Source organism: Scaptodrosophila lebanonensis, unplaced genomic scaffold, assembly GCF_003285725.1.
Source record: "Scaptodrosophila lebanonensis strain 11010-0011.00,11010-0021.00 unplaced genomic scaffold, SlebRS2 tig00000165-arrow-arrow-pilon, whole genome shotgun sequence".
Lineage (NCBI taxonomy): Eukaryota > Metazoa > Arthropoda > Insecta > Diptera > Drosophilidae > Scaptodrosophila > Scaptodrosophila lebanonensis.
Window position 1 is genome coordinate 386,253 of NW_022060599.1, and position 12,422 is coordinate 398,674.

Below are 12,422 nucleotides of genomic sequence, written 5' to 3' on the forward strand. Positions count from 1 at the left end.
TTGGTACTTATGTTTGTATTGATTTTCAACAATATATATATATATATATATATATATATATATATATAGTAATTGTAATTGTTATTTGTAGTTCTAGGCCAACATTTTTGTAGCGTATTTTTATAATTATGAAAAACTAAATCTAATTTTAATTGTGTGTACATAAATCTTTGTTAAATGTAATATAAAAATAAATAAATAAAATTTAATTTTAAATCAAATATGGGAGTTTTGATTCGGAAATGAAGAAATGGTTTTAATTTCTCCAATCGTGTTGACAAGGAAATAAAATTTCGAAAATTACTATATGGCCGATTATACTTTTTTTCTCACTCATACTTATCCCTGAGCGCACTTAATAATGTAGTGAACGAGCCCGCTGTACGAAAGATCTGCAATGGGAAGGTAACAATGTATTTATGAAGGTGATGTCCTTTTCAGCTTACCCAGACCATCAATGGCCTGCCGAGCGAAAAGAAATAGCCACTCAAGCTGATTTCCTTCTGAGATCGCAGCATGGGAAACAGTAGGAGGCGCCTCATGCCGGGCAACAGACTCTGCCAAGGCAGCTTTTCGTAAAGCTGTAATGAGAACAATCGGGCCTGCACAGAACCCCAACTTAGTATGTTGTACGATTAGGAAAATGAAATTATCTGTTGACCTCTTGACGTAGCTGTTCGGCACCAAAGCCATAAATGCACAGCTGCGTGGTAACCACCATGGAGAAGAAGGCGAGAAAGGCGTAATTCTGATTCGTTTGTGGCATAATGTACTGACATATAACCGAGCAGTATAGCAAACAAATCAACAGCACCTCAACCAACACAATCTCCCGAAAGGCCTCATCGAATCGCTGCACCAACGACAACACTCCACAGTGTTGTCGAAACACGCGCGACATCTCGAGCTCAAAACGCTCCGGGCAGTCCGAAGAGATAATTACGGCCCGTTCGAGGCACAACCCGAGTGCTCGAAAGTGCGCACTAAGTCCAAAGATGAACCAGCCATAGAGCGTGTCCACACCGGTGGTGGAGCAGCAGAAGAAAGTCAGCACGAAACACATAATGAGGCAGTCCAATACATAAATGTGCGGTTGCGTAACATCGTAGGGAAGGCTGAGCAAAGTAGAGTATTGCTTTAAATATAATATCAGTGTCAAATAATTCTGGGCGCTATTGTAAGCTCTTAAACTGGCCTACATTTCTTGAACTGTAAAAGACTCGATGATAGGCTTGCAACGCAAAAATAAACACTCATTTTTTTATGGCATCCCAATAAACAAACAATTTGTTCTACTAAGACTGATTTCCTTCCCTTTCCCTTCGATCGTTCCTATTGCCACTGCTTCATATACTTCAATTAATTCCAATTTATTTGCGTTAATTTCTTAAAAAGCTCTATGGAAACTTCTAATCTAATTGCGAAATTGCAGCTGAATCTGGCTTCATTTTATATTTATTAATATCTGCAATATAATTTTACAACGGTTTTTGGTCAAAAAACCGATGAAACTTTGAACCTTGAACTTTGAAATGTACGCTACTAGCTCTTAAGGTTTGAGTTATGTGCTAATTTTTAATCAGTCACTTAGTCAGTCAATGTCTGATTATTTATACTTAATTGGCTTCCAAAGTTATGGACAGACAAGGAAATAATTAAGCCATTTAGCCGATAATATGATCCAGATTCAGAAAATAGTACTCATAAGTGAGGCTTTAAAAAAGATAAATAAACTTTGCTAGATTTGATATAATAACTTAGTTGTGGAAGGAATACTTATCGAGTATCCGGCAGTGCTTATTGCTTTCTTCTGAAGGTAATAAAAAAAAAAAATAGAGCTGGGCAGTAACTAAACATGACCATGTCAAGATCTTACGAGCTGCTTGAAAGGACTACCTCGATAGAATATTAAATACTTTATATACTGCCTATACTTACACCACACGAAATGCACTGAACGGCTCTAACTCTCCATTGGCAAGGTATCGCAGGAGTGTCAGAACCACGGGCATAAGCAGAAAGGATATGCTCGTCAGGGCACACATAAGAAAGTATATGGCAGAGAGCTGCTGACCGCGTCGTTTCCATTGCACCTCCAATTCCGGGTCCTGCACATCTGCAATGAGATCGACAACCACTCGTGCTTTCCGTACGAAAATGAACATCTTTAGTAGAGACGAAATCATCTGTATGCCATGCATCAGGGCCTCCGAGAAGAGGACTATATGATTGCGGTGCACACACATGAAGGCAATGACAGCGCACAGCTCGAAACTGGTGGCCAGTGCCATGATGATGTAGCGCACGGGTCCGTATAGAACCCGCCTTGGGGCCTTACACTGCAGATCGAAGCCCATGCGCTCAAAGGTGAAGCGCTGCGTCCATAAGTCTGAAAAACAACGTTCGAGCAGCTGTGACATGTTGAGGCGTACCGAGTCGGGCCGGAAATGAACAAAAATTAAGCAATTGGCTACGCTGCTTAGGTGGACAGACAATTAGCCGATGGGAAGCAATTAAAAATATATTTTTTCTTTTTGTTCTTTGTTTTTTTGTAGTTGTTGTTGTTTTTGTCATTGTTGAAAGTTTCTCAGGCCTCATGCTTAATTGGCTATATAAATAAAATTTAATTTGCTTGTCTTAGTAAACGCCCCAACAACGCCAACTTCATAAGTTGGTAAGTGAGACTGCATGGAAAATGATTTAATTATATGCTCATACCTATGTCCGTCCAATTGTCCGGTCATGTCCACGGCCTGCCTGCCGCACCTACAAGCCACCAGCAACGCCCAGCCTGTCAGCTGAGCGATTGCTCGACACACTGCATCAAATCCATAAAAAAAACATTATTCTAAGAATGTGTTTCGTATCTTAAAGATTTGTTGAATTCGACATAAAAGGACTTGGTATAATAGGACATGGAATTTTCCATTTTAGTTGAAATTATATTTTTTTAAATATTTGTTGACTTCACTTGGCTGTGATTCAGGGCATAGCTAGCGGAATGATAAATAAAATCCGCCCATCGAGGCGGGGGCATTTATTAAATATTATTGTAATTTCATTTGATTTTTCCAACATAGGCTTTCCTAGCTTATAAGGCTTTTTATCGGCAGTCTTTGTTTGTCGACAAACAATAAATTAATAAAAATGAACTGAAAATTAATATAATATATAACTAAAAAAAATTAAATTGAATTAAATGTGAGGGACGGAAAAAAGGGGGGAAATGACAGCATAACTGGCACAGCAGATTTTCAGGGAAGTAAGCATATGTATTATTGAGCGCGCCTCTCAGAATGAAACGAGAATGGACTTGATGATGGGAATAAAGCAAGAGGTTAAGCAGTCAGACGGCATAGAAGAGATTCACTTTAGTTATTAAATAAAATAAAATAATGCTCAAGTCAAAATATAGATGGAGGGACTGATGACGGCAATGTAGATAATTTTAAATCGAAGATATGTTTTAAAATGGTATTGATTGATGGATATTTTTATGAAAAAAATAAGAAGATTCCGTAAGTAAGGCAAAATACGTAAAGAATCGTGAAAATGGAAACGAAACACGTTGGTTATTGATATTGAATTATTAAACAAGTTATAAAAAGGCCGCAATAACTCTTTTACTCAATAATTAGACAATAAATTAAATATATTTTAATAGAGCATAGAAGTGCAAAATGAAGTAAACTCAGCTCTATAGGCGGTTTATTTCTATAATAAAAATTGCATGTGTACGATTGGACGTAGAAGGAGAATTATTTAATTTATGGAAATACAATCAGATTAGACCAAATGCTCTTTAAAGGACACTATTGATATTTTCCTAATCTTTCTGTTGCTTTTCAGTATAATATGCTTTGTCAATAAAGCGGCTTAAAATAATTGTGCTTTCTTTTATTATCCCATTAACCAAAAGCAATACGTATAACTGTTGCTTAACGTAGATGTTTTGAAATATTTTTATATTCGCCTTGAGTATGTTTATTGCAGAATTTCTTTCGGAAATATTCGAATATTATTCAGCTCTGTGACGCCGAGAGAGTGAGAAACATGACAAACGATCACCAAACGCTGATCATTTACCGAACTGTTTTGGTGAACACAGCGCACACATTGTAAAAATTTGACATTGACACAGATATTGATCACTTTCAATTCAATTTACAAAAATTTACGTACTTCGATGACGGACCAAAGTTTGAATATACTCGTATTTATCTGATCAACATTTGTTTCTAAGTGGCACAATTCAGGGAGATTGTAATCGCCCCCAAAATGTGTGAATATGTGGGATTATTTTTTGAAGTGTCAACTACAATTGCAAACACACAGATTATAGGGTATTGAGTTGTGGAGAATGTGAGAAAAGTTATGTGAGAGTTAACCACTGTGCCACCGTCATGCTTAACGGTAACATGTGGCTGCTGCTGCTGCTGCTGCTGTGCTGTTGCCCGTCACGGTCATTGTCCGCTAGCGGTTCGCATTTTATCAGAGATATGAATATAGTATACGAGTATATGTATACCACATGCTTGGTGTTGGCTACGACGGCCTTATCTGGGAGCGCATTCTACTTCTGTAGTGTCACAATTCCCGTCTTTGGCATGTTTTGACATTTGGAGGCTGGCACTTAATTTACTGCCTCACCTTTATATGCAGATACGAGTACTGGCGAACATGTCTGAGCGTACACGTATGAGACACGCGCATGGGTGCGTATTGATTTAGCTCGATAGTAACTGCAACAAAATACAAAAACAATAACAGCAAGAACAACCCCTCTTATGATTTTAATTAACTACAGGCCAATGTTTTTTTGTTTGCGTGCATTTAATTAAAAACTCAATGTAAATGTGACAAAAATTCAATTATATCTAAGTATGCATAAGTATCGCCCACATTTTTTAGTGAGCAGTGTGAGAAAATGCAAAACTTGTTCCGTACCACAACCACCAGTCGCACGATCAGAGCACATGACTGTGTTTTCTAATCTAATTACAGTGCACTGATTTGCTATAATTATGCTGCGATCGGGGTCCCACACTGCGTATACTTCATAGTCGCTTACGTGCATTTTATTCATTCAATCACGTTTTGATTATTCCAATTTGTCATTTGTCAGTGGCAGTTTTCGTCAATTTCGTGCTAATTTTACACCTCGCTCTGTCGTTATTCGTTATTTGGAATCAAGTAACTTAATAAGCAGCCATGGCCGAACTCAACAAAGCACCACTGAGTTACGAGTAGATGAGTAATGTAAAAATTACAGTTATTATATTTAGTTGTTGCTGGCTTCATTTTCGTTATGACTTATTATTGTTGTTTTTATTTTTGGTTTTTTCTTTTTGGTTTGTATCTATGTACATATGTTGGCGCACTTACAGAACAAATTGATCTGTGAAAAATGTGCAAAGCAAATTGAGCGAAATGCATTTTTAAATGGCAATTATTTCTATGCATAATTATAGGTATACATACATATACATATGTACGTAGTATTTGATATGCAAGCGGGCGTGTTAGCTCACAATATTCAATTTCATTTGAATAATACCAATATTTAAATCAATTTGCATTCTTCAGATATCTGATTAATTTCATGTTTACATATCTTTCAATAATTGCTGTTCTTTGGCAGGTAAGCAATTCTTTAAATTTAAATTGACAAACAGTTTTCATTGTATTGCTATAAAACAGTACACAAATAAACAATAAAATGAGCTTCTTTGGCAGCTTCAGAAGGATTAGAAACTAGACCATGAAAAGCATAATTGAAGCACCAAATATTTGGGTATATAGATATCTTTACGCGTAAATATGTTGTTAACTTTAAAAATTGCAACGGTTTTCCTTTTAAAGAAATTCAGACCAAGGCCTAAACCAAATTCGAATGGAATAGAAATTCATGCTCGAACTTTCGCAACTGGTATTTTATTAATAATTTTGTTTCTTAGCTGGCTGACATTTTATAAAGTTGTTTTCGCACATGCCTATTAGTTTGGACATTAATGTAAAAGCTTTAAAATATGTGATTTCTGGCCATATTGTGCGCATTCACAAGAGCTCTTTAATCATTGATCACCGATCAGTCCCTGGTGAGCTCAATGATCATGATCACATAAATATGTAGCATGATTTATTAGTGATCATTACTTATAAACTGTTTTTGTTTATGCATTGGCAAGAGCGTATGAAAATAAATCAAAACACTGCTATTTTTTTTAATGAATTTGCTGACAATATTGTCTATATTATTTAAAAATAAAAAACTCCACTTGAGATCTTACAAAACTTTATCAACTTCTGTAGAATGATTACGACTACTTTTGGGTTACTTATAAAGGCAGATGCAACGTTTTATAATTTATAGTTCTTTATAATGTATATTTTTTGTTGTGTTTGTTTGTTTACTTCTAAGCTTAGCAAACAAAAGCATTTGTGTAGATCTATTGATTTAACGTATTCATTTATATAGAACAATCATTCTACTATACAGTACCTTAAAACAATTTAAAAACAGTTATTTGTTAAAATAATGAAAAATGATAACCGTTTGGGTAGCTCATACGTGTAAGTATAGTATATGTTTGTTATTTTCTTCAAGGTTTCCCTAAAATAGAAGCTACTGATGTGTCAGCAAATCGTTTTTGCCACTCCCTAGATGAAGTAACAACAACTCTATGCTGCCGGGTGTCGTTTGATTTGTCAGCAGGGCGCGTTGACACAACTGAACAACAGTTGTTGTTGTGCAACACAATATTGAAGTCAATTTGCAACACAATCCACAAAAAAAAGAAGGAAAACTAAGAAAAAAAAAAAATGAAACTCATTTAAAACTCGAACACCCACTGCTGGAATATTGGCAAGAAATCTAAACAGCATCAGCGACCCACGAGCATGCAAAGTCGGCATTAAAATAAAGCATTTCAGAACAGTCGGCATATCGGACTGTTGAATACCTTTTCGGGGGCGAACTCCAAAAATCACAGTAAAACGCATTAACTAAGTAAAACAGTGACAAATTCTATTTGAAATGTAACAAACTGAAGCCAAAGTAAATGTAAAGAACTCTGAATCTGTGCTGTGGGTTCCAAAAATGGATTATTAAACACACACACACATACGTACAAGTATGTATATAGTGAGAGACTTAAACACTTTACATACTTTAAGCACTTTTGTCTGTTGCTTTTGGTTATTTGCGTTTCGTGCTGCTGAAAGCTTTATTAATATCCAAATCGTGCGCCTAATTGAAATTTATTGTTAATGAAAACAAATTTATGGCAAGTGACTATGGGCACTTGGCACGAAAGAACCAACTTTGTATCATTTGCAGTGACGCGTTGCTCAGCATAAAGCAACAGAAAAGACTTACAAAAAATAAACCAAAATAAATAAATAAAGAGAGATACCAAAAACGCAAATTTAAATAAGCCAACGAGGACGTTGAATGATGCTTAATGGCGACGACAATCATGATGATCATCATTATGATGACGACGACGAAGTCGCCCACACAAAATTGTCGCCTGTTGCATTTCGAGTCACGGCCCAGTAAGGGCCCCAACTAAAAACCACAATATAAAGCAAACATACACACAGAAAGAGAGACACACAGACACAGACAAATTGGAATTCAGAAAACGTCGAGACTGCCTTCATGTGTCATAAGCTACAGCTCTAGAGTACAATAAATACATCAGCTGCAGCTGCTGCCTTTATCTTCATTTCATTGTCTTTTTCGCACCTCTTACTCGCATCTCTATGGCTGCCTACAATTGAGTTTCAGATAAGTACAAGTACATCTTTGTAGATTTAGTTCGCTAAAATGGTCTGCATAATTTAGTTATTTCAGATTTGACAGCATTGTGCATCATTTATACAGACTGTGGAAAATTTGAAATCCAAGGCAAGCTGTGCACATACACTAGTTTGGGGATCTTTGTTCAAATATCTTCAGCATAACTCTGAAATTTTACTCTTACTTTATTTCCAATTCTCTGCTAAATTTTCTATTTGTCACATATGCTAATGAAAAATGCAGTGTGTGTTTTTATTCATTGCATTCTTCTCTAAAGGATCTTTGTTTGAAGATCTTCAGCACAACTCTGAAATTTTAATACATTTATGTGTTACTTTATTTCCAATACTCTGCTAAATTTTCTATTTGTCACATATACTAAGTATATCCCCATGAAAACTGCAGTGAGTGTTTTTATTCATTGCATACTTATCTAAAGGTACTTTATTTCTGCTTCTCAGCATCAGCATGAAGTTGTTCTTTCTAACTCCTTATATTTATCAGACTAAACTATTCCACGTTTTTTCAAGCTTTCTTCCCATTGGTATTTCAACTCTTTTCCATTTTTTTGCAATCTCCCACGCGAAGTCCAAGCTGATATATTCCTTATGGAACTCACTTTGTTAATTCTACCATTAGTGCTGCTATTGCTCTTTTTAATATGTATGCAGATTCTTAAATATTTTATATTAAAGTCTGTTATTAGACACACACTTTTGGTTGAAAAAAAAGGCATATCTACACATGGAAAATCAAAATATTCTTTCGTTGCATAAACTGTGTCAATTTAAGAATCTGTTTTGAACATGCCTTGTTTAGTAAAGCAGGAAAGGAAAGGACACTGACATTTTGTTCTGTTGATATAAGTTCAAGCTCTTTAATGGTTTAGAGCTGTATATGCTTGCACTTACTTACTAATATTATAACATTTAAATGCTTATTTTTACATAATGGTTTTGACTTGAGTTATCGAAAAACGTTAAAATTTTCTTGAAAGGGATATGCAAGTAAAAGTTTCAATATTTCCGAATAGAATAAATGTTTCCAAATGTTTATCTAAGCCAAACATTCACACCGCTGGAATTCAACATTGACGTTAATGCCGTTTAGCCTGCGGAAATAATAATTTGAATGTTCATAAATTAACTAAATTAACTAAATTAAAGCTTAACTAAAATTTAATGAAATATTTTCAGTTTCTTTTTTGTTTCATTTCAATATTACTACTTATTTATACAAGTATCTCAGAATGGATGACAACAGCTGGGACTTAAAGAGAAACTGGCTTGCGCTTTTAATAAATAGGAAGATTTGGTTTGAAGTAAAATAGATTGGAGGTTGATAAACATCAGACAATTCTTCACCAATTATCATTTCACTTTTAAAAAATAGTCAAGGCAGAAGCGCATAGTTAACAACTTTAATAGAATTTTCGCAAACATCAGGCTGCAATTCCATACATCTTAAGATATAAATGTACAGCTTTAACTTAATAATCAATGCCAGCATTATTTATTGTTTTTTTTTTTTTTTTTTTGTTTTCCGTCATCTTCAAATTTGTTGATTATTTAACTCTGTCATAGGTGCTGGGCACGGGTGCGGGCATCAACATGTTCATGTTTATAACAGTTTGTTGCCAACTAATGCAAATAAATTGTAAACAACTTGAAGCCAAAAACTCAAATAATACACCACAACAGTGTGTTTAGAGCCCTGCCATATAGACGACGAGCTCATCATTATCGTCGTCAGGCTGAGCTTAGATTGTTGCTACGAATTTGAACAGCGCTTTACAAATGATTGCTGTGACATTATTGTCCCACAACAACAACAACAATAGCGGCAGCTGCAGCAACAAGTACAAGTAGCTGAAACAAATGCTTAAAGCTGCACAAGTTTAGGTTGTTATTGCTACTGTTCATTGTTGTTGCTGCTGTTGCTGTGCGGTTCTCAGTTACCTTTTGCATGTTTCCTCTTTGCCAACTGTCAATGTTATGCTTGAAACTTGAAAAATTAAACAGCAACAGCAAGAAGAGAGAAAAAAAATATAATGATACAAAATAAAAACAAACCAAACACAATTGTCGGCAGTACATAGTACTATGACTAGTTGTTGTTGTTGTTGTTAATGTTTGTGTTGGGCTTAGTATTGTCGCTGTTTGCGTTTGTCGTTTTGTAATGATTTTAATGCCAAGCATAAACAATTATTTTCAATTGCAACACATTCTTTTGTTATTTTTACTGAGTCAATGGCCGCCATCTTCGCCTGCCAACTCGTAAAGTAAATGCAAACAATTGGAATTGTAAATTGTGTTGTTTTTGCCTTTTGCTGCAATGCCAGCAACAACAACAATAACAACTACTACAACAAAATCTGCAGCAAAAGTGAAAAAAAAAAAACAACAACAACAGCAACAGCAAGCAGATGCCACAGATGTTCGCCTGAGTGCCGACGATTTGTCAGTTAGTCGATTGCTTGATCGCTCGACCGCTCGACCGATCGGCCGCTGGAGCTTAACTTGCATTTTGACCAGCAACAAGCAATTAGTGCAAAAAGTGCGACAACCTGGCTATTGAAATTCGAAATGCAATTGCTCGCACATGCTTATGTTGCGTGTCAGCGCAGCATGAAGCATACAGTATACAGCAAACAGTATACAAGTATACAGCACGTGGCATGATCAGCTCCGCTTGGCTTTCCAAAGTTCGTTGCCTAAGTCTTTTGTTTGATTGCCGCCACATATGGTAAGTAAACTTTTCTGTGTGTGTGTGTGTGTGTACGTCTGTTTTTGAGAGAATTGTGCAACCTAAGAGCTGCTGCATCAGCTGTCGAATTTTGACAGACCGTACATATTGATCAGCTGACACATTGAGATGCCACACGCATGCAAACGGCACCCAAAACCCAAAGTGCTGGTCATGCAGCTGGCAAAAATTGCAAGAGAAATCGTTGAAATCGGCGCGATCTTGACTTGTCTTTCCAATATCCATTATGCAATGGACACGTTCACCATTGATCCGTTTTTATCGTACAACGATTATTTCACTAATTACTGATCATAATCGGCAAACTCACTGATCTGTGATCCATGCACGTTTTTAATTTTTCACTGATCAGATCTATCCAAATCTACTCTGTAACCAAGCAAGGCCAGAGAATGTTTAATTATGATTAACTATTTGTACTAATACTATGTATGTATTGCGAAAGTACGATGCTAATTAATTCTCAATACTGCTTAAATGATTGGAAAGTGATTAACTATTTTTTGCAAAATATTATTACTATTTATTCGAATAACAGTAGATATTTTTGATCATAATCAATTAATACTGATTAGTTGATGATGATATATGATAGATATTTGTAAAATAACGTAATTCTTTATATGGCATGCAATAATAAACAGCCCACTAATCAAATTTTATAAAAAAAAAAAAAAAAAAAAAAAAAGAAAACGTTCACCTCAAGCTATATATCTTAATAGAAGCATTGCTACGAAAACAAAATTTATATTTCTTCATGATTCAATTATTAATGATCCGATGCTCAAAAGAATGCAAAAAGTGATCACAAAGAACTCCTCACAAATCATCTTAAGCTGCACAATAGTCCCAAAAGAACTGAAGCTTAGACAGCCAGGCACATATGGCTTGGCTAAAGTCTTAGCTTACTATAACTATTGGACAACCATCATTTGTCATCTTTTCAACACCGCCATCACTGGCCACAAAAGACGAATCTTAATATTGCAACGACCTGCAGAAAGAGCCCGTCAATGTGCCAGACAACTTATTCAAGTGTCTTGCCCCAAGCAATATGCATTGTAAGAAGTCCAGTCGAAGAACACCACCAACAACAACAGCAACAACGACAACAACGACAGCAATACCTAATCGTGCGTAGCACCAACTTCCAATAGTTGCCAAAAGATCGCAGCTGAGCATTTTCATAGACTTATGTAGCAGCAAAAACAACAACAGCAACTTCCACTAACCACAACTATCCACTGTTGAAATATGCCGTACATTGCGTAAAATATTTTTTCCAGTTCTTCGAATAGAAAATAAAACAAGCAAAAAAAAAAAAACAAACAAACGAAAAATTACAAGAACTGAGCATTTTTCATTGATGCGGCGACAGGAGCGACGACTTTAAAGTGTTAATAATCATTCATGTCCACCACGATGTGCGATTCGGTATGCTGTTAACATTGTTGTTGCTGCTGCTGTTTTCTTGTTGCTGTTGCTGCTGTTGTTGTCTTTGTTAATGATGGCGATAACACATGTCAATTATATGTTATATAAGACAGAGATGCGTCGGTAAACGAAGAGGCTGAACTATGGACAGGCCTGCCAACATAAACTTACCTTTTCTTTTTGATACCCTACAGCACCAATCACATATACAGGGTGCGCCATCTTTTATGTCGGTATGTAAACATTGAATATCTTTGAAAATAAACAACCGATTTTCAAGTATGAGATATTTTAATTTAATTTGTACAATGTACAAATCTGTACAATTTCTTGAACTGAGGTTTTCAACACTGGTCTACTCAAGTCAATCGGTTCACTAATGACAAAGTTATTTAATATTTACATACCGACATAAAAG

At 35.7% G+C, this 12,422-nt stretch overlaps 1 protein-coding gene across 1 annotated transcript; it reads right to left on the reverse strand.

The window, feature by feature from the left end:
* Positions 1 to 329: 329 nt before the first annotated feature.
* Positions 330 to 2,420, reverse strand: LOC115629773 (odorant receptor 1a). Its single transcript, XM_030526327.1, has 4 exons — positions 1,939 to 2,420; positions 662 to 1,115; positions 447 to 602; positions 330 to 392 (listed from the first exon to the last, which is right to left on the reverse strand). The coding sequence occupies exons 1-4, from the start codon at positions 2,418 to 2,420 to the stop codon at positions 330 to 332; spliced, it is 1,155 nt and encodes a 384-aa protein (XP_030382187.1).
* Between the last annotated feature and the right edge of the window lie 10,002 nt (positions 2,421 to 12,422).

What these genes read in the sequence shown, in the direction of transcription:
- LOC115629773 (XM_030526327.1), bottom strand. Translation starts at nt 2,420, where the DNA reads ATGTCACAGCTGCTCGAACGTTGTTTTTCAGACTTATGGACGCAGCGC. An exon ending in TTCAGTGCATTTCGTGTGGT is followed by an intron (nt 1,116 to 1,938) that starts GTAAGTATAGGC and finishes TACTTTGCTCAG; the next exon opens with CCTTCCCTACGATGTTACGC. An exon ending in GCAGGCCATTGATGGTCTGG is followed by an intron (nt 393 to 446) that starts GTAAGCTGAAAA and finishes TTCCCATTGCAG; the next exon opens with ATCTTTCGTACAGCGGGCTC.